At 38.2% G+C, this 26016-nt stretch overlaps 1 protein-coding gene and 1 long non-coding RNA gene across 3 annotated transcripts in view; one reads left to right on the forward strand and one right to left on the reverse strand.

Moving 5' to 3' along the window:
* Positions 1–5318, forward strand: part of COL25A1 (collagen type XXV alpha 1 chain) — a 457450-nt gene extending 452132 nt beyond the window's left edge. The window contains exon 37 of the mRNA XM_037020206.2: positions 199–5318. Within this exon, the coding sequence (XP_036876101.1) occupies positions 199–201 (3 nt within the window). The 3' untranslated portion in view covers positions 202–5318. The remainder of the gene's footprint in view (positions 1–198) is intronic.
* Positions 1–20015, reverse strand: part of LOC118972722 (uncharacterized) — an 83517-nt gene extending 63502 nt beyond the window's left edge. For both annotated transcript variants that reach the window (XR_005061799.2, XR_012131628.1), the window contains exon 1: positions 19394–20015. This is a non-coding gene — a long non-coding RNA (uncharacterized lncRNA). The remainder of the gene's footprint in view (positions 1–19393) is intronic.
* Positions 20016–26016: the final 6001 nt, after the last annotated feature.

Below are 26016 nucleotides of genomic sequence, written 5' to 3' on the forward strand. Positions count from 1 at the left end.
ATTATGATGACACCCTGGAGTTCTGAAAAATAACATATAGGACACATATCAATTGGCTCAATGATTAAAAAAACAACAACAACAAAAAGACTCTATTGAGGGTTCTACCAGTTTCCTTAAAATGAGTGTGACTTCGGAGTTTTTATCTAGACCACTAATTCTTTATATTTGTCTTTCTTGTTGTTTGTTTTTCTGCAGTGATGACTCTAACCTTCCAAGCATGAAGTTGTGTGTATATAATGGTCCACTTTTTATATTTATAGTTGAAAATCAATTACAGATTTTACAAGTCTGAGATATGTTTACATATAGCCGCTTCTTCCTGTTTGCAGTAGTACACACGTCCATCCTTTCTTCACTTACATCTGAAATTGGACAATATGTGAAACCAGTGAGAAGCCTGCAAAAAATGTAGATCAGTATCTCTATCTTATGGGAAGATACGTATTTATATGGACGTATCAGTGATAGAGAATGGTTGTTCTTGCTATTTTCTTACTTTAGGCTTGTTAATTGCATGGACAGCAAGTGCCGTGAAATAGTTTACATGAAATTGTGACCAAATATGGACTCAAAACTATGGAAATGTACTATACTAACTGATTTTAAAGAATATCATCAGATGCCTCCTCACCTTCACCACTAGCTTCACGCCCACACCACCCACTGAAACAGACTAAAAGCATGGCTGTGTACCAGACCTGCTTGCTGTGAACCTCAGATGCTAGCATGCTGCTTGCTGAGTCCTTTGATCACATCTGAGCTTTTCTTTCTTTTGTCATCTCAAGGGGGTTACACCGTGGCTTATTGCCAAAAAGAGATAAGGTGGTGGAGAGCGCACACACACATGGTCTTGTATTTTGAGGGAGTTGCAGCCCCGACTGCAGATGTACGGCTTCCAGTATTGTGGGCTCACAGGGCCACCTTGGTTGAAATATCAAGGGGTTGAGCTGGTTGCCGCTGCTAGTTTCCCCCGGCTGCCCTTGGCAGTGAAGACAAGGGAGAAGGACTGGTTTAGCATCCTGTGCTGTCTCTCCTGTGACCAAGTAGGAAAGAGGTTTACAAATGCGGGCACTCAGAACTACAGGCTGTCTTCTCTTTCATAGACTGAATTCCAGCAAGTGTTAATAAGGGTGCTTTTGGAAAATGACAGAGGTATACAGCACTTCTTTTGGGTAGGAGATCTTGGAAAGCCAGCCCCTATTCCTGAGGACAAAGGGTGTGTACCTCCCACCCCCAAGAAGAGGTCAGCCGAAGTAACCTCTGAAGAAGTAGGGGGCTCACCCTACCATCTCTACCGAAGCTGACATGAGAGCTTCCCTTCCAAGATCCAACCCACTGCAAACATTTTCTACAAAGTTTTAGAAATAGAAAAATATTTGACGTTCTTTTTAATACGTTTTCTTTTCTGTTTTTAGTTTCAGGAATATTATGAAACGATTTGTTTCAGTTTTTATCATATTTGTTTTGAACGATGTTTTTAAGAAAAGTCTTCACAGCCTAATAACCTAGTACCAACAATCAAGATGATCTTTCACTAACTTCTCTCTTGTTCTGAATAATTGAAAAGACTATAAGAGAAGCTCCACTTACAGTTCAGTCATTATAAAGCATTGAAGGCAAGCAATTTAAAATTTTTAGTACTTTTTGACTGTTTTTCATATGACTATAATATCCACAGTACTTATCACTTAAGATAAAGTCAAGATTTGGTCATATTTGATAGTACAATTTATTTCTATTTCTTGTAGTACTGTTTAGGTCTAGGTTTTGTCTATATTTAGATCTTATTATCTTTTTTTTACATTTCTGTTTGTCTTATGAATAGACCAAATCTGAGATCTCAGAAAGCTGTGAAATATAGTTGCCATAAAGAATTTTTTTCCTCTAGTTGCTCAAAATTACCTAATTGTATTAGATTGAGCATTTCTTTGCACAGGAAAGTGTTGGTAGCATGTTTTGAAATGGCTTATTCAAGTGGAAGGGTTACATTAGGAGAAGCATCATCAATGAGGAGTAGTCACTTTTTCAGCTCATGGAACAACATAATCTCTCTCCTGACAAATGCCATTTTACGGGAAAATTCCTAGTTTCATATGTTGGTTTCCACCTCCAGAAGGGAAATTAACTAATCTTTGGCTTATGGAGACAACAGTTAAGATATAAGACATGGATCCTAAGGTCCTTATGATCTCTTTCACATTATATAACCAAATGCTCAATTATACACTGCCCTTTTTAAATTTCCATTAAGTTTTCAAGATTAGAAAAATACTCGAACTATTAGATCAATCTAATTGGTAACATTTCTAGGAACATTCCACACTGCAAAGCCAATTTGGCATTTTTAAAATAACAGGGCATTTTCTAACCATCTTTTGTATGACATGGTTAGGATAAGGTATTGTTAAGTTTCTAAAACAGTTTGTCTTAAATGGTTTGGAAAAATGAACTAAAGCAGTAGAACTACTGTCTCTTCAGGAAAACAAATAGTAGTGTCTTGAGAAAAATCTGGTGGCTATATTTCTTCCCATCTTTCTACTCCTCTAGTAGAAAGAGGTATTGAGATGGATCACTATTTAACACTTGAACAGCTTCAAAACAGAATAGCTCAACATCAAAGAGAAACACTTTACATACAAAAAATTTTTTTGAACACACTCATTTAAGAACACTGTTCTGTCTTATGTGTATATTGGGATTTTGCTCTACAACTGATTTGACAGCACTGACTTGAATTCATAATTAAAGGAAGCTATAAACTTCCACTACATTTATTTCCTTGAGAAAAACAAAGAGGTAATGATACTCTTTTTTTGGTGGAATTACTTGGGCTTAACCATAGATAATCTCAAACTTTTAGTTACTAAAATATTTCCAGCCATCCGCTTTGTCATCAATATAGAGAAACCAAATAATTGCCAAATGAACTAAGGAACTATGTCTGCTAATATACATATTGGTGGATACATATTTTTCTTAAAGGTTTCCTTCTTTTATATTATATTGGATAGAAGGTTGAGGAAAAAATACATGGAAGACACATTGGAAATAAATCAGGATCAGGTTCTATTTCTGATATGCATGTTTTAAGGATGCCAAATTGCTATGTGTTTTAGCTTTAAAATTGTTTTTCCATTCATGTTGGTGCTAATGTATTTCTTTTCTTTTTCTTTATGAACAATGCAACTCTACTATGGATAATTTCGTTTCTGTATTTAATAGCATTCCTAAATGGTTAGTGTGTGATTTTGTTTTTAAAGTTCATGAATTTGCTCTAATTATGGTTTGATGACCAGTCTTTTTTAATATAAGTCAGAACAAAACAGTGCTTCTATAGATGATGTGTGTCTACTTGAGTCATGGATCCTCTTGTTTCATCTTCTCTTCATATATTATATGCCTTTATCAACTTTCATTCTCATTTTTTCACTTATTTAATTTGATGAAGCATGGCAAAACCAGTATCACAGAAGTCTGCACACATTCATAGAGTACCTGACACACAAATATGCCTAAATTTTTCTTCTCGTTTTCATTTTTTTTTATGAAAAGCAGTCTTGGAGGACTTTTCTTTCTTACTTGACTTTATAGAAAACACGAAAATATCTTGAATTTCTACCCCCAAAAAAAGTCTGTCCTTGAAATTGCTTTCTGTGCATGATATTCTGTTGAGACAGTAAGAACTGTCATCCACGAGTTCATCCTGCATGTCCTTGGTCTACTACATATTTCTATCATATCTGCTGGTTTGGGAAACGGTCAAGTCAGTATGTCAGTACCTTTGGAAAAAAAAATTGTCTGGTATCTTATATTTTTATCACTTAGAAAATACGCTTAATTTTCCAAGTGTTTTTTTTAATGTTACTATTGCAGCATAAGAAGTAGATGCCACTTTCCACCCTTTTTGTTTGTTTTGCCACTGTATATTATCTTACCCAGAAATAATGGTTGTAAATTATGCTTGTATGGTGGGTGGTGTTTTAATATCTTCTAATAAGTGATCGTAGGAATATGCAAATATGTTGGTATTTGAAACCTTGTTTTTGTTTCCTGATAATCAAATTATAGTAATAATTAACATTACCAAAAATGAACTTGGTAATTTGTACCCCCAAAAAACAAAAATGAAAACCCTATCTCTGATAGTCAAGTCCATAGCAACCTAATCTTATTTCCTCAAAAATAATGACTGGGAACAATCACATATGATTCTGGCTGATAAAATCATTCATTCCTAGTGGAATTAATACCAATTATGATTCCGCTAAATTATTTTAGAATTTAAGGACCTTTGGTCCCTACTTTTTCCCACTTTTTTGAAATAAGCTTCACATTGGCCCTATTTACTCTTTGCCAAAGCAGAGATACCCTCTCAACTTAAACTTTTAATGAATTTTGTTTTTGCCAACCCAATACTGAAATATTTTAATGGCATTTCTGATTTTTTAATGTATGTAAATGTATAAGATTCCCTATGCTGCTTATTGACAGAACTGTCCTGTTGGGAATAGGAAGACTTTTTCAACCTTATATGTTATATTTGATGTACTGATAACAAAATTCCAACATTTCTCAAAATGCAGTAGATATTCTCACATATCTCAGATATATTAATAAGTTGAATTCACAAAAGAATGTCTTACGTATGGTTGACATTTCTGTGAATATTCTTTATACTGTTGTAAATGTTCCATGCAACATTTAAAAAAGATGTATGTATCTGATTTTCCTTTAGAAAATATTATATTTTTATTTGTATTTTTTACATTTTAAAGGTCACCTCTATGTGCAGCTATTTTTCTATTGCCAGAAAACCATGTAAATGCAAAATAAGAGAAAATGCAAAAAAAAAAATATTTTGGCAAGCATTACACTGCATATTTTTCTTAGTGTTTTGTGGGCCAATCTCATGTAACTGATTATTCTAAGAATGTGTTGTGTCTTATCACTGTAAATATGGCACAAACCTGTTTTTCTCAGTCGTGTAAATAATTGCAAGATTGAATTCACCCTGTTGGATTTCTTACTTCAATTTCATTGTAATTTCTCCAGCTGACATTGCTGAATCAAAAGATGTGTGTGGTTTTGATTTGCAGTTTGGAGATAATTACGTTGTGTTCAGTTTCTAACTTGTTTTTATTTGCTTTTTCAAACTTGTTTTCAGGGCTCCTAGTTTGTGAGAAGTTGATCTTCAGAATTATTTTTACACTATTTATGACTTATTTTCATAATGTAAAAAGTGTGTAATTATTACAATATTAATCCAAATAATGGTAATGAATTGTATTGTTATAAAGCTTTATTGATGTTCGTGAGAGCCTTGGCCTGTTTTATCTGATTTAAGCACAGTCCATCAAGAATTTTATTCTACCCCTCTACAATATTGTAGTGCCACTGTTGAGCTTAGTACACATACCTAGTCATGGTTATTTTCTTAAAAAAAATAATAGCACTTTCTATTAGGTAGTCACAATACTGTCTGTTACATCAACTTCTCTTCAGATTGTCCTAAACACATTTAAATATATTCAGTTATCTTCTATTTTTATAAAAGCTTTTCCTCAATACCATATACCCTTTTAACTGCTGCCCTCTCTCTTTCCTGCCTCCCCTTCAAAGCTTCTAGAAAGCCAATTATATCTTTACCCTACCCACTGCTACACCTCCCATTTCCTCCTCACTTCACCAGTAAGCTCTGCCCGCCCCCACCACTCCACCAAGCTATAGTGAACCCCTCATAGTGAACCTCTCATAGTGAACCCCTAAAGCCCTATGAACTCAGTTACCATCAATATGTCCCGATTTCTCTCCAAACTCCAGCTTTGACTGCAGCTGCATACTTTTGGATATGCAGTAGGCATGTCAAACAGCGTGAGCAGAACTAAAGGCTCCTGCCCCGTGACTATGTTCTCCCGCCTCTGCCCAACATCTCAGGGAATGGTCATGCCACTCACATAGTTGACAAAACCAAAACATAGCCCATGACTTCTGACAACCCTCTCCCTCATCCCCATTCATCTCCAGGGTCAGCTGATTCTCTTGGCTCAAGATACACTAGCCGTATCATTTCACTACATTTCCATGGTAACAGCCTACGGCCAGGTAATTTGTATCTCCTGCCGGGATTACTAGAGTCACAGGTCTCACAATAGTTGGTCCTGCCTTACACTGTAGCCAGAATGATCTTTCTCTGGTTTGAAGTCTTTTAATTGAAGAACTCTTTTCTCTCAAGATAAATTTCAAATTCCTTACTTTGCTTTATAAGATACTTCTATACTTAATCCCTCTCTACTTCCCCAGCTGTAGCTCTGTTTTCTCTCCCTTTACCTAAACAACCACAGCACTTTTCAGTTCTTCAACCAGGCTCTGCTCTCTCTCTCCCAGATCTTACTTCTGCCACTTTTTCATCCTTTCTTTACCTAAAAAACACACTTTACCTACCCAACTCATATATTCTTCAGGTCTCAGTTCAGATATTCCTGCCTCAGAAAGTTTCACTAGATCCTCAGATCTTGGTTAAGCACCTGCCCTCTGTGCTCCCTTGGCATCTGTATTTCATGTATCCTAGCACATTTTACATGGCATCTGTCTATGGAGACAGAGGTATGTCTGTGTTGTTTGCTCTTCTGTTCTTAATGTCCACTGCCATGCCTGGCACATAGTTGGCACTTAATAAATATTTTTGAATAAATAAATAAATGGAAGTAATTACCCAGAAGGACATAGAACAAGCTGCCCAATGATGATATCAGCAACTGGGTATGAGAATATGAATGCAACACGGAGCATAATTCATGACAGAGTTCGCATGACTATTCCATTGACTCAGGTGTCATAACAAGGAATCCCTCAGTAAAGGAACATCATTTCATAAGCATTTTCCTTTCTATTTTTCAAATCATAATTTCAATACCAAATAGTGATAGCAAAAATCCTAGGGGGAGTATTCCTCACTCTTTTCTGGACCCAAGTTGTGTTCTCCAGAAAACAAATGTCCTATGAAATAGTAATGGGTATTTGCACAATTAAGGCCATGAAGTATAAGAATATAAACTGGAATGCCTATGAAAGGGATAAAGGATACAGTTTCCATAAAACACAGGTTGGAAAAGTCTGCTGTACAGTATTATTTGATCTAATTCATTCAATACATGCCACAGCTCAGGTCTGCAGGCAGGCAGGATACTCTGTTGCTCGGTCAACATTCCTATCCCAGGAGTTGTTCCAAGGAGTGATTCCATTCAAAGCTTTCTTCCTTGGTAACACCTCACTCTTGAGCCTCCTTTTCACCTCCTTTGCTGCCCCAACCCCTCTCATATGTCCACCCTAAAGTGTACTAGGGTACTTAGTTTGAATTGGAAGTGATTTCAGTGTCAACCCGAATCCATCATTCAAGGGCATTGACAATATACAAAACTGATGAAGTCCCATTTGTGAAATGTGTTTCCCAAATGTACATAATAAACTGTCAACAAGAAACCAAGTTGATTTGTTTATGAGTTTGTACTCACAAATTAAAGAGAAGGTAAAAGTATGAGAACTAGAGAGAAGGTGAGCCACATTTATATAGAGCCAATAAATCAAGTCACTGATTGAGAAGATAGGAACACTGAGATGGTTAGATTGTGGAAGAAGTAGTTATTGACTCTATGGCTGACGTGTTTGAGAGAGGGACAAAGAATCAAACATCTTTGCCATTTGGAGGTTGAGTAATTTTGGAGTTTCCTAGACTATTCTGTCTTCCAAAAGTAAAAAATAGCCCAGAGAAGGCAAATAGTGAATCTGTGGCATCTTACTACACTGATGGACAGTGACTGCAATGGGGTGTGGGTGGGGACTTGATAATATGAGTAAATATAGTAACCACAATGTTTTTTCATGTGAAACCTTAGTAAGAGTGTATGTCAATAATACCTTAATAAAAATAAATAAATAAGCATAAAAGCAAGTGATATTGGGAAAATTGTGTGAAGCTATTTAACAAGAGAATTTAGCATTAGATGGTTTTAGCCACATAATTTGTTGTCCATAACTTACTTCATTAATAAGCTCTCACTTCTCTTTAACTCATCTAAAAATCATTGCTGCTCTGAGAATGCTGCAACAGTAAAGGTATATTCTCCTTTTGGGGCTAAAGGATTCATTAATTTAAGAACTACTTTCCTTATTCACCCTTCCCAAAAATACAATAAGGGGAAAAAAGCCTAATTACATTTTTGCTTTTGATACCAAAAAAAAAAAAAAATGGAGGAAATACATAAAACAGAAAAAGAAAAATTAGGATATAACATTTGATGAAAATTCAATAGGTATTCCTGGCAAAAATTGAAATGGAATAGAGTTTCCTTAACCTGATACAGGAATGAATATATTAAAAACCCAGAGTAAACATCTTTTTTAAAAACACTTTGTTGAGGCATAATTGACATACAAAAAGCTGTCTGTAGTTAATGCTTACAACTGGATGAGTTTGGAGAAAAATATGCACCTGGGAAACCAGTCACCACAATCTACAAACATTTTAATAGCAAAAAGTTGGAAATGTTCCCTTTAAAATCAAGAACAAGAAAAGGATATTTAATATCACTGCTATTACTGAATAATACTGAAAGTGTCAGTCAATGCAATTAGAAAAGAAAAAATAAGGTAGAATGTTGAAAGAAACAAACTTCCCATATTAGTTTTCTATGGTTATCTTCAAAGCCAGGCTCTGGCTCCTCCTGGTGCTGCCATTGCTCTGGTCCTTCCTCTTCTGCCTCCCTCTTCCTCTTTAAAGGACCCTTGTGATTACATTGGGCCCAACTGGAGAATTTAGGATTATCTCCCTACTTTTAGGTCAACTGATTAGCAAACTTAATTTTTCTGTAAACTTAATTCTCCTTTGAGCATAACATATTCACAAACATAGCATAACGGGTTCTGGGAAGTAGGACACGGACATCTTTGCGGGGGTCATTATTCTACCTACCACATTGCTGTTATTCACAGATTATTTGTGTATATAGAGAAGCTTAAGGAAACTAAAAATGATCAGATTTTGTAGTTTTGGTATCTAAATAATTTTAAGTAGTTAGCATCGATATTTTTGATAAAATAGAGATGCTATTCATGTCATATATTTCACATGATGTGCCACTAAGAACTCTTCTTGTCATAATATTTAAAATGTATTGACTTACATTTATCTTCAAAATACTATGGTGTGTGGTTTTTGTTGTTACTGATTTCAACTGGAAAGCTATTTTTTCTTTGTTTTGTTTTGTTTCAAGCTATTTGAGGATTTCCTGAGAGACATATGACAGGATACCACTATTACATGCTGTCACACTGAATCCTCATAAAACCAAAAAGTAAATATTATTCTCTTTTATAAACAAAAAAACTGAGACCCAGAGAAGTTAGATCACTAGTTACCCAGTAAATAAGTGAATAAATGAGCAGGGATTTTAATGCAGGATGAACATGACAGCTCTGGAAAGCTCTACCACTTCATAGCTCCAACAGTCTGCCCCCAGGCAGCACTTGGTGCCTCTACTATTTCTTTCTACTATGAGATGACATAATTCCGTATTTGACAAGTGACAGTAAACAACAATAATACCACTTTGTGTTTCCACAGCACTTTATTAAATCATATATAAGATGAAAAACAGTGTATTAATATTTTCATATGAGTAAAGGATTCAAAGAGGATGAATGACTTAGCCAAGATGACACAAAGCGTGGACACAGAACCTCCTAATTCTTCAAGCATGCCCTTTTCACCAAGAAATAGAGCATAGCATGAAAACCCCAAAAGCACACAGTGCTCCAAAAGCCTTTTAAACATCTATTTTCCATGAGAGATTTAGGGTAGGGAAAAAATATATTCTAAAGTCTCATCATTTTCTTGTGAATTAAGCTCTTTCCTTTTTTTTCCTGTAGTATTAGGAACAAATTGTTTCTGGAATGTTCATATTGGTGTTTGCTAAGTCTTGGTATCCAAAAGACAAGTCATTTAGTATGTAAGAACACAGTTACTGGAGCCAAATAGTCTGTATTTGGATCCCTGTTCAACCATTACTAAGGAAGGTTATCTGACCTCAGTGGGCCTCAGTGCCCTAGTTTGTAAAATGGGAATAAAAACGTACCGACCTGAAGGTTGTGAGTTAATATATCTATTCAGTGAGATAATGCATAGCATGCCTAGGTCGGAGCCTGGCCCAGTCAGCACTCAAGACCACTAGCTATTCTTCCCTTCAGGACTAAAGCCCTGCATATCTTTTATCTTAGTGGTAAAGTTTGTAGTGATTAGAAGGTTCCATTCTGGGTTAAGAAATTGAGACATTTGTTCTTAAAAACTAAATGCTTTACCTTGTATTTCAGTGACCATTTTACTCTCCCCAAAGCATAGCTAGCTATACACCATGTGTAACAGGCCCACCTAAGTATCAGTTCTGATAGGAAAGCTAATGAGGGAAGATAGGTAGTTTTCTTCTTCTTTTTGCCAGCTTTATTGAGGTATAATTAACAAAAACTGTATACATTTAAAGTGTACAATGTGCTGTTTGATATACATATAGATTGTGAAATGATTGTCACAATCAAGCCAATTAATATGTTCATCCTTTTACATAGTTACCATTTTTTGTCTATACATAGTGAGAATACTTAAGATCTACTCTACCAGCAAATTTTAAGTATACAATACACAGAGTATTAACTGTAGTCACCATGCTGTACATTAGACCTCCAGAACTGATTAATTCTAAAATAAATAAAACTTTGTACCCTTTAACCAAAACCTCCCCACTTTCCCCTACTCTCAGCCCCTGGTTACTGCCATTCTACTTTCTGGTTTTAGGAGTTCAACTTTTTTAGATTCCACGTACAGGGAGATCCTTCAGCTTTTGTCTTTATGCATCTGGCTTACTTCACTTAGTATAATGGCCTCAGTTGCAACCACATTGTTAATAGCAGGACTTCTTTCTAAGACTGGATAATAGTAGTTACATATTTTTCGTTATCCATGCATCCACTAACAGACACTTTGGTTGTTTCCATGTCTTAACTGTTGTGAATAATGCCGCAGCTTAATTTTCTTCTAATAACTTGAGCTCAAAATGCAAGTGATACCACCTCCCAAGACACTATGCACGTTTCCTTGTGTAAGGATGGTAAACTATTGACAGGAGAAAGAATTGGGACTCTCAGGAATGAACAATTAGAAGGAAGCCCATCAAAAGAGAGCTGCATTGAAATAGAGGCATTTTACTCTATTTTCACCCACGTTTGCATGGCCTTGTCAAACCACGGGACACACTAGAACTCTGAGTGTCTTTCCAAAGCAGTTCCAAGTGCTATAACATTTATATAGCCCTGAATTTCTGTGTTCCAAGTCTCACACTACATGGTATATTATAAAAAATTAACAAAGGCAGAGATTATCAACACTGAGCTTAGGGTAAAGGGCTTTTCATGAACTAGTCTATTCCTGTTTAAATTCAGTAACACAAAATTTTATTCACATCCACTAATGGTTAACCCATAAAAATATTGTCACAGATAACTCCAGCACTCTTTTTGCTGTCATATAGCTTCTTGGCAATTCAATGTATGGCTGTGTTTTCTGAAAGATATTTGCACTTTGACTAAACTAGCTGGCATTGAAGGGACAGCAAGAAGCCGATAAGTAACTCTGGGGATGCTTCCTCTACAGCGGTAACGCCTCCCACTCACGTGCATCTGAGCTGTTTGCTAATACCAGAGGTAGGTTTGCAGTGAACCAAGAAAATGCTCTTGTTCAAGGTCCTTTGAGGCCAGTAGCATGAGTTGAAGCAATCTAACCATCCCCAAACCTAGCTAGTTCCTTGGCTTTATATAACATTGACCCTATGTGACCAAACTCTAACTAATAGATTCAGTTCAACAGTCACAGAGAGCTGCTACCAAGCTCTGTAAAAATAAGGCACAAAAGGAATTCATAATCTATGCAGGTAAAGAGGTGAGAGTAGCATGTCATTTAATGAATGCTTAACCACATACCATTTTGCTAAGCCTTCACATATATTACATGTCTTTTAATCCTTACAACCACCCTGTAAATTAGATATTTTATTGTTCTCATTTTACACATTGGAAAACAGAAACTCAGAAAGGGTAAGTAATTTCCCCAAGCTCACACAGAAAGTAGCAGAGCTACAATTTGAAACTGAGCACTCATTCTACACTCTCACCCACAATGCCTTGCAGTCAGTGCAAAGTTAGAGGTGGGTTCAGAGTATGATGTGGCTTAAAGGAAGAACACTTGGCCAACCAACTCCATTTCTTACTCTGTAACTCAAGAATGCTAAGGCTTGTGGCTGGATTCATGGGGGGAAGCTACAAATGCACCCAAGACCCTCTGGGTCCCCAAATATCTATTCCCAACAACTGGAATTGATCCACTGGGAAACAGAAGGGTGATCTTCCCCCTCCTAAGATAAGAATCAAAATTGGGAATCATGATACTTGCTAAAGATGTTTCCTGTCCCCTCCATCACACATATCAAATCCCATATTAAATTAGGTCACTCTCTTTTGATGAGTTTCCCATGTTTAAAAGCTAGTCACAGGTCAGTACACCTCTCTTTCCATCTGATATAATCGATTTTCTTGTCAAAGTAAATCTGAGAACAAGAAGCCAAGTATAGTGGTTAAGGTGACACAGACTTCAAATGTAACTCTGGACCCACACATCAAGTGCAAGCATATACGTAAATATACATGTAAATACTGCATGTAAATATTTGGGTCTCAGGATAGCTAGAAACACAGCAAGAGCCAATCCTGGGGTGTAGAAGCAACTGATCCATATTCCAAAATATACAAGCATAAAATTAAGATATAAAAAGTGAAGAACAAGTCTCACTACATGATGAAGGTACTGCTTTTGCTGTAATTACTGTACTCTGAGAATATTCAACCATTTTTACCAAATTCACTAATGAAAAATCTAAACCAGATAATGACAAGGGATGCCTGAGAAAAAAAAACATAATCAGAAAAAATTTATTTAATGTTTAAAATATTCTAAGTTAGAACATTTTGGGGTGGAGTGATCCTAATCTCCTCAACTAATCAGCCTTTTCACAGTGAAAAAGGAGATCGGAATCAAAGAGCTCATGTAATTGCCATGTGTCATGTGAGGTTGGTCATTATAATAAAAGCTTCCATTTAATAGTGCTCAGTGGTTGAGAGCCATCTCCTGAATAATACCACCGAAGAATTATATTAAATTCATAGTGACCTTGTCTTCTGAAGTGCTGTGGTCACCTTCACATATAAATTGTAAGCAAACAGAACCTACCTGGGGACAAGCGACAGAGTCAGTGAAATGTAAGCAGGAATTATTTGCAGTGTCTTCCAGAACACTAGTGAATGCAACATCCAAAAAAACAAAATCTGACTCATAGACAAATGGGAAATGGGCGGTAAAAGATACCATTGGATGTCAAGAGTACACGCAGGGAACCACGCAGTGAACATGCAGACAGAACTGGCACGGTGGTGGCTCAGAGCACTAGTTTCCGTTCCTTCGTGTGCTCCTTGGCTAGAAGGTGCCGGTCGTCCTATGTCTTTGCATGGTCTTCTCTCTGTACATGTCTCTCTCTGTGACCAAATTTTCCCTTTTTACAAAGATTCAGTCAGATGAGATTAGAGCCCACCCTAATGACCTCATCTTCATCATCTGCAGAGACCAGTACCCTCTCATATCACCTTCACATGTACTGGGGGTTAGGACTGAGACATCTTTGGCTGGGGCAGGGGGAGGCATCATTCACCCAGAATAGGAGGATAGAACAGAAGCAAGTAAGTTGAGTATAGTACAGGTATAGCAGGTATCACCCTGGGAGCTTTGCTTTCCTATCTGGAAAATCATGGTACCCAGCAAACTGCTCAATAACTGGAAGCCATTTCCTACATTTTCCTGCTTTTCTGTGAGTGATGCTGATAAAAATAGGGCTTGCCATATAGCACATTGTTTCTGCTGGGTGCTTTTTAAAAAGACAGGGCTTCATTCAGACACTTTGGTTTTGGTAGTCCATGAGGTTGTTTATTGATAACAAATTCTTATGTAGCTAACACAGGAATTTACTTATACTTCAGACTTCACATATGTTTACAAGATGAACAACTCACAGCTTGGAATAGGAATCACCAAAGACAATTTTTAAGTTATGAAAATATCAACATGTAAACCCAGTTAGGCTCCTGAGCCCACTCATAGGAGTAATATATTAAAATATGTTTTCCTTCTCTAAGACTCCTCACATATATTAATGTTTAATACAAAAAAATCATGAGAACAAAAGAATGCAAACTAGTACATAATCTTAATATTTGTTTGATGATGCATTAAACTTTGTTTTAATGAAGTTGTAAGCTTTGTTACATAAAGTTGTAACTTCATTGTAAATTAGAAACCCTTCAACTGGCAGTATTCTGCAATGAATTAAAAAACTTTGTATCTCAAAATATTTAGAGTCTCATTAATTACTAACAAGAGCACTGGTTACTATGAAGGAGTAACTGGTATACAAAAAGGACCAAGGATACTTATGTCAAGTTAAATAGTGTATTAGGCACCTGGAGGGCAATGGAGTGGGCCTTACTCCTGCTTCAGTAAGGGTGTACAATCTGTTGTTTGATTCAAGATTTCAAAGTAGGTATTCTTCTAATGTGACAGTGAAAACTGCCCATCATTTGCCTATTTCTCTTTAGTGTTCCTCCATTCCTTCTTTCTGCATTAACTACAAGTCCCAAACTAAGAAAAATTATAATCTGATTTTGAGTTCTTAAGGGGTTTCTACCATATTCATATCTGACTTCCCATAAACACTAAGTCTAATCAATAAAATGTATTTCAAACTAGTGCAGAATTCTGAAGAATAAAGGCAACTTTTATATAACACATTTCACCAATAGAGGGCAGACCCTGAATGCCCAGAAAAGTTATGTATCCTTAAATGCCACTGGGCCCAGTTTACAAACTCTGACACAATAAAGAATTATAGCTGCAAGTCCTCTGATTATATTAGTGACCCTAAATCTAATTCACTGATTTGAAACATATTTCCTTTATACACACATCTTATCTCTTAAATAATTTCCTCTTGTTTTTAAGAAAATGGTATTAAAAAGCAAAGGTATAAGCATGTAAATGTTTCTACAAGTCCCAAATGAAAAAACACAGGATTAGAACAAAGCTTTAGATAACAGCTAGCAGGTTTTCCTGTAAATCCAAGGAGAGATGTGTATTTGATAAAATTCAAGAATATCTGTGCTAATTAATATGAAGATTTCTATTCCAATTGGAATAAATAACATTTAAACAAAATATTTGCCCCAGAAATGCCCACGTATTTGAAAATTGACAGAAGGATTTGCCTGAGTGCTACTGAATTCTTCATTTTTAAAAATTGAATAAAATTATGGGAGTCCTTTTTAAAACAGCAATATTACATTTTGAAAGTCATTATTGAATTGATAGCCAGTTCTAAAAAGTCAATTAATATAAAATTATTTGATTATGTTCAAAAAGTGAAATCTGTTTAAAATTTTACCCTTTGTATTTTTCTCAATCTATCTGCCCATACCCACACTTTATTCAAGTCAAAAACAGTTTAGTGCACAACATATACAAAGCTCCAGAATAAGATGAACAAAAAGAGGGTCCTACCCTCAGCATATTTGCAATCTATATAAACAAAATCAAGCCATAGAGTGCCTGGCCAGCATAAAATAAATTCCACAGTAATGGCACAAAGAAAGTGTTGTTGGGGAAGTCAAGAAGAAATATTAAGTAATTCTTGAACTCATGATTATAAACAGAAAAAAAGTGCTTTCATAATATCTTCATGGTTTTTAAAGCCTGAATCAGTCTTTTCTTAGCAAGTGAGGACATTCTGACTTGAGGTTAGCAGAGGATCTGCTACATTGCAAATGAACTTGTTTCTGTATATAACCTTGTCTATAAAAACCTTTTATATAAGAAAGAGATATAAGGTACAAACTTCCAGTTATAAAACAACTAAGTCCTGGCTATGTAATGAACAACATGATGACTTTAGTTAATAATACTGTTTTGCCTATTTGAAAGTTGCATAGAGAGTAAATCTTAAAAGTCCTTACCACAGGAAAAAAATGTGTAGCTATGCAAGGTGACATGTGTTAATTAGACTGACTGTGTTGATCATTTTGCAATATATACAAATATTGAATTATTATGTTGTACACCTGAAACTAATATTCAATGTTAAATACACCTCAATTTTTTTAAGTCAGCCATTAGAGTGTAAAACATGTTAAATTTGCTAATTCATGAAGAATTACCAAGTAATAAAACATATCTGTATTGGTCAATTAAAAAAAAAAAAAAGAAGGAAAGAAAAGACAATATACTCCCTGCCATAGTCCCACCACTGAGTAATTATATGACCCTGGGGAAGTCTTTCTACTTTTCCAGACCTCAATTTTGTTACATGTAATGTCAAAGAGTTGAAATGATACAGGGACAATTGCTACTCATACGGAATCAAAGTAAAATATCTACCTCATAACATATAGAAAAGTAACTTCCAATGATGTGAATATAATAGTAAAACTCTAAAACTTATGAAAACAAAGCCACTGTAGAAGCGTATCTGCCTGGCATTGGTTTAGAAGAATTTCCTTAACAAATGTGAAATGAGCAAAAGCTGTAAAGGAAAATACCTGACAAATACTGTCTTTTAAAACAAACAAACACCCAACCTGGATGAAGATATTTATATCTATCCAGAATATTAAAGAACTTTTCCAAATCTATTAGAAAAACATGGACAACCCAGTAGAAAATTGGTCAAAGTATATGAAACAATTCACAGAAGAGGAGAATGACTGATAACTTGTGAGAAGATGTTCATATCACTAAAAACCTCAGAAATGTCCATTAAAAATGACAATGAGATTCATACCCAGCAGGCTGAAAAAAACTGAAAGGCCTGGTAATACCGAGCTTTGCCAAAGATGTGTTTCCACTAGGACTCTCACGTGCTGCAGACAGGAATGTGAATTGGTGCTGTTAATTTGCGGGAAGACTTGGTGATATGTAGTACTTTTCGTGCTCTTGTGACTCAGCAACTCCCTTCTCACTACACATACAGAGGTAGACAAATACACTTCTGGCAGCATTATGTGTTATAACCAAACATTGGAAACAACTAAACTGACCGTGCTCAGTGGGTGGAGAAAACCTGCACAGTAGCATAGTAATGCAACAGTGTATCATACAGGACTACCCTAGCACAGGCTAGGATGTAATCATGCCACGGAGTCCTCTGAAGTACTTAAAACTAATTCACTAGCTCTACATGTAGCAACATGGCTAAATCTCAGAAATATAATTCTAAGGAAAAACAGAAAACTTACATGTTTTGGATGATGACATTGGTATAAAGTTTAACACAAAGCAGTACTACATTGTTATGGATGAGAAATGTAGGGAAGTAAAAAAACTGGGCAGGAAGGACTATCTCTGAGCTTCAGATAGGAGTTTAGGTCTGGGAGTGGGAGGAAGAAATGGCAGTGGGGAGCGTTTGGGACAAAGGAGGCTTCAGCTATATGGGAACCAAAAAAGAAAGAAGAGAAAGGGAGAGAAAGAAACAAGGAAGGAAAGGGAAAGAAGGAAAAGAAAAACACTACTGTCCTAGGGCTGGGCGGTGAAACCAGATGTCAGTAGGCCATGAATGACCCTCAAGATAGAGGAATTTTAAGGGGGGCTCCCAGCAAATGGAGCATCTGATAGTTTCATACAAACTTACAAACACTCCAGGAAAGAGTTTAGTTAGACTAAGGAGAAGAGCATGTCCTTTCTCCCTCAAGGTCTGCTAACTACTAGGTGTATTTACCCAAGTGCAAATAAGAAAGTGGATCAAGAATTCCAAGAACAAATATTTGAAAACAAAAGTGTGTTTTCATTCATTTCTGTGCTTGAAATCAAGGATCTATAATATAGTGCCATAAAATAAGCCCCTTTTAAATACACCCTCCAAGATGATCCAATTTAAAGCACAGCGACATTTAACTGCACAGGATAATCCCCCCTAAATCACTATCTTCCTTCTTCAAATCATTTACTGTGGCTAACAATTAGCCAAGGTGAACTAATATGCATTTTACAAACTTTCTTATGTATAGGACCTTTCTTAAATGTTACAACCACTGTAAAAGGGAAGAATGGGATGCTTAAGATCACCCACAGTATGACTGAAAGAAGAAAGTCAAGCTATAGGTAAGCCTGAACATTTATTTATTACTATAACCATTATTGTCTAAATATTACAAAATAACACATTTTTCTAACATTTCCCAATTTAAAAATCATTTTGCATTGCTTGTTATTGAGCCTTACAAAAACTACAAAAACAAGCTCCAGAAAGTGAATTCCTGGCTGTGAATTCCGGCAAAGTGAGGAATGGGGACTAGAACCCAGCTGCAGGCAGAAAGGGTTTCAGATGCCTGATGAGAGCTCTGAGGAGCACTGAGGCTGCCAAGTGTTAAGGTGCCATGACGCTACTATCAGGAGATACTGAGCCATTTTAATTCAAGATTATGACAGTGTGCAGGGTGGTGTCTATTCAGGGCTGGGAAATACCACCAACCATCATCAGCCCTAAACCCTACCTGGTAATGCAGTTATTTCCTCAGCTGGGGATGGGAAAGAGTATGTTTTGGAGCCTGGAGTCATTCCCTTAGTATCCTAGCAAATTAACAGCAAGAACCAACACTTACGAAGGAGCATTTACCAAATGTCAGGACTCAAAAGATAATTTATTTACCTTCCCTCCCTCCAGAGTCAGATACCCAATTTTACTTGAAGAAAACGAAGAGAAAATTTAAATGATTCAACCAAGGTCACAGCATAAGCTCTGAGCTAGAACTTGAAAACAGACCCTCTAACATTGAAGCCCGGACTCTCCCACTAACCTGTGCTAGTCTTGGAGGGCACCTCACAAGCAGAGCACTAAACAGTCCTGCTCCACAGTGACAAGGAGCTACAAAGCTTACTTCTCCAGAACCTGCTTTTAAAAATCCTTCCTTTAATATGGCATTCAACATCCTGGCATGTGGATATATGCTGCAAATACAATGGAAAGTTGATAACAACCTAAAGCAATAGTAGGAAACAAATTTAAACGTGAAAGAATTGAGGAACATTAAAGGTAGAGCATACTCTCCACAGGGAGAGTATGAACACTGGAGATTCAAATTACAAAAAAGATTGCTGAAGTGCAAAGAAAAACAGGGTATATTTCTTAGAACTGACAGCATATTTTACCAAATAAAATGAGCAAAAGCTGTAAAGGAAAAATACCTGACAAATACTTACACATAAACAGCACTTTTCAATCGCTTTAGTCAGGGGTCTTCATAAAGGATGAAGTGATGGGAAAGATGTTCAAAGTTTCTATGAACCTTCATAACTGATGTGTGTCACAAACTGATTCTCTTTCATTTAATTCCTCTGGGAAAAAGAGGTATCATAGCATGGGAATTGCCAGATCTTTATTTCTATAAAATTAAACACAATACCAAGATCAGACATTTTACATAATAATAACAATAGTGGTTAACACTTATTAAACACACTTGCTGTAATGCCAGGAACTATCCTAAATGCTTTACTTTATTATCTCATTTGATCCTCCCAACAAACTACCATTTGCCCTATTTTCCATAAGAGGAGGTTGAATAACTTACCCCCAAATCATACAGCCAGGAAACGGTAGAGCCAGGATTTTAATCAAGCAATTTGACTCTAGGCTGTTTGACTCTAAGCAGCTTGAACTCTAACCCATGATGATATGTCATCTAATTTAAACCTCCCCATAATCCTATGTCTTGTGAGATTCTTTTCATGGCCAATAAAATTGTGGCTCAAATGGCTTAAACAGTTGAAACAGAGCATTGTTTCAAATTCAGGTCAATCTATCTCCAAAACCCTTGTTCCTTCTACCATGGCTTCCCTGAAAGGAAAAAAGTTGCCAAAGATGATAGGTGACAGGTCTGGGAAACAAACTCTACAGACACACCCCAGATGTCAGAGAAGGTTTCACCTGCCTGTCAAAATCTAGGAAATTGTGTCCACAAACCCCTTTGTACATTTTGGGAGAAGTCCCAAGAGTGCGTCAAGGGCACTGTGTTCTTCTGGCCATCTCTGCCCTGTTTCCTACCTCTGCTGAATCCTAGTTCCCATTCTCCACTGTGGACCCAGGTAGGGAATTCAGCCCTGGGCCCATGATTTACACAGCCAGACCCAGATGTATGTATGGAACAGCCCTGTTGTTGAAAAAAAAAAGTGTTTTTAATTGTCCTGGACCTTTCCTCCACTCAAGCACCAGCCTCCCCTTACAGCCTCGTCTCTCTCTTCCTCCCCTCCTGACTTCTCCTTGAGCCCTCCATCTCCGGAACAAGAATTCCTTCCCCTTTCCCAGGGAGAGCAATTCAGTTTCCTGACTCCTATTTAGGACCCTACTCTGAGGTCTTCAATTACATATCCAGAAATGTTCTCAAGACGCTGGGCTTTCCATGATGGCTCTCTTTCCCACGGGAAGCGGAACTCTGGCCTTTACAGTAGCAATCTCCCTGCTACAAAACCTACCAAAGATCTTTTATAATCAGGAAAACTATGCACTGGGAAATAATGGCAAGACTACAAAAACTGAATGTCATGAAAATCTCAGTATACTTAACTCTTTTTAAGTTTATAATACCAAACAAAACATATAATATTGAATTAGATGCCCCTTTACTTCCAATTTTAAAATTGAGCATACATCTTATATAACTCCAGCTGCTACTGGCCTACCTCTGTATCCCTCAGTCCCCGTGGTAAGCCAGGAAGAAAGGAATCTCACTGGCCTAGCACTTGGCAGTCACATGGTTCCTAAGCCTGCCAGCTCCCCGCAGGGAGGCTGTTCCCTGGCAGCCTTCCCAGAGGCCTTGGCACTCCCATATCCCATGTGTATTCTTGCAGTGTCACCCACATTGTGCCTAAAGAAACTTACTGACATTTCTGGACTTTTTCACAGGAAAGGGAGCTAACACATTGTCTGAATGTTGCTACATGGATGGTTTAAAAACATTTCTATTCGGTTTGAGTATGACCCTGAGACACAGACTTACTCCAGGAAAAGCAGCTGATGCTACAGTTCTAGCCAAACCTGCAAGGAGTTATCTTAACCCAAGATAGCAGAGGCTAGCTTGGCAATGTGGAAAAGAGAATGAACACAAAATCCTAAGAAAGAAGTTTTGAAAAGAGGATAGGTAACTATAGTACACAAGGTAGCTCGCCAGGCAGTCGGGTAGAATGAAATGGGCATGGACTTTAGACCTTGTCCTTTACGTCTTGTCCAAGATCTTGTCATGGGCTTAGATCTTGTCTCTACTCCAAAGCAGCTCTGTGGACTTGAGCAAGTCACAGGACTTGTGAGTCTCAATTCCATTCTATGCAAATGGAGATAGTAAGAGCTACTATGCTGGTACGATGATTGGAAGGATGAAAGTCAAAGCACCTAGTATATTCCAACCACCTGGTGGAGGGGGCAACAAGTTATAGCTCGGATTGCTATTATATTACTTACTAAACTTGATATTTAAAACAAAATATTTATTGAGTACTTACTATGTGCCAGGCCCTGGACTAGACAATAGGGATATAGTGGGGAAAGGTCAGGCCCAGTCTCTGGCCCATGGAGCTTTAATTCTAGGGAGGAAAAATAGTCCTTAAACACATAATGACACAGCTAATTAATTATAATTGTGACAGTGCTATAAAGGGAAAGTATGGGGTCTTGTGAAAATACTCAACAAAGAGAGGCTGGCTAGAGTCTATTTCCTTAATGGGGCAGTGGGGGGAAGGCAGGGGGCAGGGAGGCCTAGGGGGCTTGTGAAGCCACCATGAGCAAGCAGCAAGGAAGCTGAGACCTGAGTGGAATGGGAACAGGTGGGGTGGGTGGGCACCATGAGAGCTTCAGGGCCAAGGAGCCAGAGGAGATGGCTCTAGGGAGGGCCAGTGGCCTCCCCTTGTGCTCAAGCAAGAGGGAGAGAGCAAAGACATGGGGCTTGCTCAGGGTCAGGGAATGTGTCCCTGAGAAGAGGGGGAAATCACTGAGGAGTTTTTGCAGGGAACGGGGTGATCCAGCTTTCGTATTCAGCGTGTCACTCCAGCTGGTCTGAGGATGAGGCCCTGGAGGGGGACCCAAGAGGAAGCCTGGAGCTGTATTTAAGGCACTGTTAGGATAATGCAGGCAATGGCTGGTGATATCTTAGAGTAGGAATTGTAGAGATTTGAAATGGTCCATGGCTCTAGCCTATCTCCTATTACAATGTTTCTCAGACTTGCCTGGTGACAAGATGTATGAAGTCTGTTAGAGATACAGGTTCCCAGGCTCACTCTCTGCAGACTCCATTTCATTGGGTCTGAGGCAAGGCCTCAGATCTACACAATCTGTACTTAAAATAAGCTTCCCTGGTGATTCTCCTCATTAGGCAACTTTGTCCAGTGCTACAAATAGACCTTCCTTTCCCATGTACACTAAACCGGTGCTCCTGGAGATGGCGCTTCTGCTGGCCCCAACCGGGGGAGATCCCAGGGGCAATCGCATAGTTCGCATATGCTTTTCCTGCTTCTAACTAAATTAAGTGGGGGCAAGGGATAGCAAAAGGTGACACAGCCAGAGTGACACATTCAGTACAAAAGCTGCCTCCTCCCACTCTCCTGTGAATGCTCCTTAATGACTTCCCGCTCTGTTTATGAATACAATCCACAATCCTGAGCACAGTCTGCAGGCCTTGTGACCACCAGTCCCACCTCCAGCTCTCTCCCTCTCGTTTGCTATAATATTTCCAATGTGAAGATAATCTAAATTGGTGGTTTTTTTACAGTGTGTTCCTTGAAATATGGGTGTTTTGAAATAGTGATGGATGCACAGCTGGCAGGAAAGGCAAAAGTGGGCACTCCATAGCTGCAAACACTGCCAGGAGAAACTAGCATAGAGCAGCGGAGGGCAGATCCTTCTGGTTCCAGTCTGTGAATGTCCTGCAGAGCTCACTGCACCTACCAGCCCATCAGCTGGTGAAGTTCGGACTTTGTTACTTGCCCTGTGCCAGCAACTCCAGAAGAAAATATCAAGATCCTACCTACATGGATTATGTCCTTGGAAAATTCTTTTCTGTATTGGGCTCGTTGTATGTTATCCAGGTGGAGGAAGAAGGAACATTTTGCAATCTGTGCACCCAGTTATCCTCTGCATCAAGCCATCGTAGAGGGGCAGTCAAGTACAGTGGGTGAGAGAACAAGCCTAAGAGTCAGATCCTTAGAGTTTAAATCCTGGTTCTTTTAGTCATTACCTGGAGAAATTACTTAATCTCTTTGTTCTTTCTCATCTTAAAAAGGAAATAATTCTGATGTATGAGTTTGTTAGGGCTATCATAACAAAGTACCACAAATTGGATGATTTTGACAACAGAAACTTATTTTCTCACAGTTCTGGAGGCTGGAGGTCTGAGATCAAGGCATCAGCAGGGTGGTTTCCTCTTAGGCCTCCTCCTTGGCTCGCAGATGGCACCCTTTCTGGGTCTTCCCATGGTCTTCCCTCTGCTCAGGTGTGTGTCCTAATCTCTTCTTATAAGACCAGTCATATTGGATTAGGTCCCAGTCTAATAACCTTATTTTACCTCTTTAAGGACCCTAACTCCAAATGCAGTCCCATTCTGAGGTATTGAGAGTTAGAACTTGAATATGTGAATTGGGAGGGGGGCACAATTCAGCCCGAATGAGTAATATCCATCCAATAGGGTTATCATCAGGATTTAAAAACCAAATATATGAGCCCAGCATATAGTAAGTGCCCAATAAATGTTATTATCTACACAAGCAACTGTTATGCATACGGTACTATGGCTGAAGTGCTGGGCCTGCAGTGAAGAACAAGATTGTAAGGTAACATTCTTACCTTCCTTGGGAAGCTGACATTCTATTGAGGGCAGACAAAACAGGTAAACAAAAATGGAGCCAGTGAGGTGTTCTGTGATGAGACTAAAACATAGTAATGCGAAAGAGCAAAAATGGCATACTTACTCTGCAAAGGGCCAGAGAGTAAATATTTCCAGCTTTACGGGCCACTATGACAGCTACTCAACTCTTATGTCATAGAGCAAAAGCAGCCATAGACAACACAAAAACAAATGAGCAAGCCGGCTGCCAATAAACTGGAATTTGGGATGCTGAAATCTGAATTTCATATAATTTTCATGTGTTATGATATATTCTTTTTCTACTGATTTTTTTTAACCATTTAAAATCGTAAAAATGATTCTAACCTCATGGGCCATATGAAAACAGGCGATGAGCAGTTGGCCCCTGGGTCTTAGTTTGTCCCTTGGAGGCCTGTGAATTAAACTGAAAAAAGACAAATTAGCAGAAGAAAAGACAAATTTGTATTCATTTTTGGGGAAGCACACAGAAAAATGTGACTCAAAGGAACAGTTAGAATTTGAAGTTTATGCACCATCCTAATAGGGAAGGTGGGAGAAGAGCACCTAGGGGAAAGCTAATGACTTTTAGGAAAGGTGAATGCACCTTTACGAGAATAGACGACGCATATGATGGGGCCTCTGGGACTGAGTCTGTTCAGGAGTCTCATATCCAGATAGGTGATGGGACACAATCTTCCACGGCTGTGGAGATGAGACGATTTGTGGCAGTGGGGTTCTTTCAGAAGGCTCTGCTTTAGACAGATAAAAGGAATTCAAGAGAAAAACCTCTTCCTGCATCTGTTGATTCTCAAATGCCTACAGCTCAAAATAATTTTTGTGCCACAGTGGCATACTGTGGACTCCTTTAACACCAGAAATAAACTCACTAGAAATAAACTGAAGCCATATTCTAGATCTGTGTCTGCATCTGGAACATCACAAGAGTATGAGCATCAGTGGTCAGCATCTTGAGTTTTCTGTGGTTTCTGGGCTGACTACAGGTTCTAGTAAAACTAAGATGAGCCCAGTGGTATTTAAAATATAACCGTACTGCACCACCATACACCCCTCAGAAGTTTCACACACACACACACACACACACACACACACACACACACACACAAACACAAATCTGGAGGTCTCCTTCAGGATGGAAGGAGGAGACAAATAGGTTTGTATGACCCTGATGTGCCATCGACATACAGTAGGGACACAGACACAAATCATGTGTGGTCAAACGGCTCCTTTAAAGGGGCTATGAATTCCTAGGGAAGGGAGGGCCTCTCAGGCTCCTCTTGATGTGAACTTGGAGCTGTGCCCAATTATATGCATACATCAACATCAGCCTGGACTCTTCAGGGAAGTTAAGACATGTGACCTGCACACTCACCCAAGAACTATCAGGGGCAAAGGTGACCCTCTGGTATCATATGTCATGTCAGAAAAACATCACACCCAGCATTTGTCCCAGATTATGTATGTTTTCAGAAAAGTCAAGTCCCTGTGAAGTGTAGGGTAGGTCAAGTCAGGACAGGGTAACAGGAAATAGTGAGGAACTAGTTAAATGCCCACTTCCCATCCTGAGTTTTGGATAATATGCTGCATGTCCTCTGTTCTTGGGGGCATGCCATTCACTCACCTTCGCATGTTTCTTCCTGACAAGAAAATTAAAGCCTGCTGTGTTCAGACTCTTCTCATAGGACTATTGAGTGGGATTCTTATCTTCCCAAGTTCAAGTGGGCTGTGCCTTTTCATTTCAGCTGTGCAAAAGTATGGTTTGCTTGACCAAACCTAGATTATTGGGAAATCTGTGACCTTCAGGTCAGAACTGACTCAATAGGGTGAGCCAATCAATAGGGTGAGAACCAAAACGGAGCAAAAGTCTACTTCTGGAAAGGAAAGGCCCCCTGGCATCCACTTTACCAAACTCAGACGATGGAGAAGTACATGAGAAACACACCCCAAAACACCTTA

Source organism: Manis javanica, chromosome 5, assembly GCF_040802235.1.
Source record: "Manis javanica isolate MJ-LG chromosome 5, MJ_LKY, whole genome shotgun sequence".
Taxonomy (NCBI): Eukaryota; Metazoa; Chordata; class Mammalia; order Pholidota; family Manidae; genus Manis; species Manis javanica.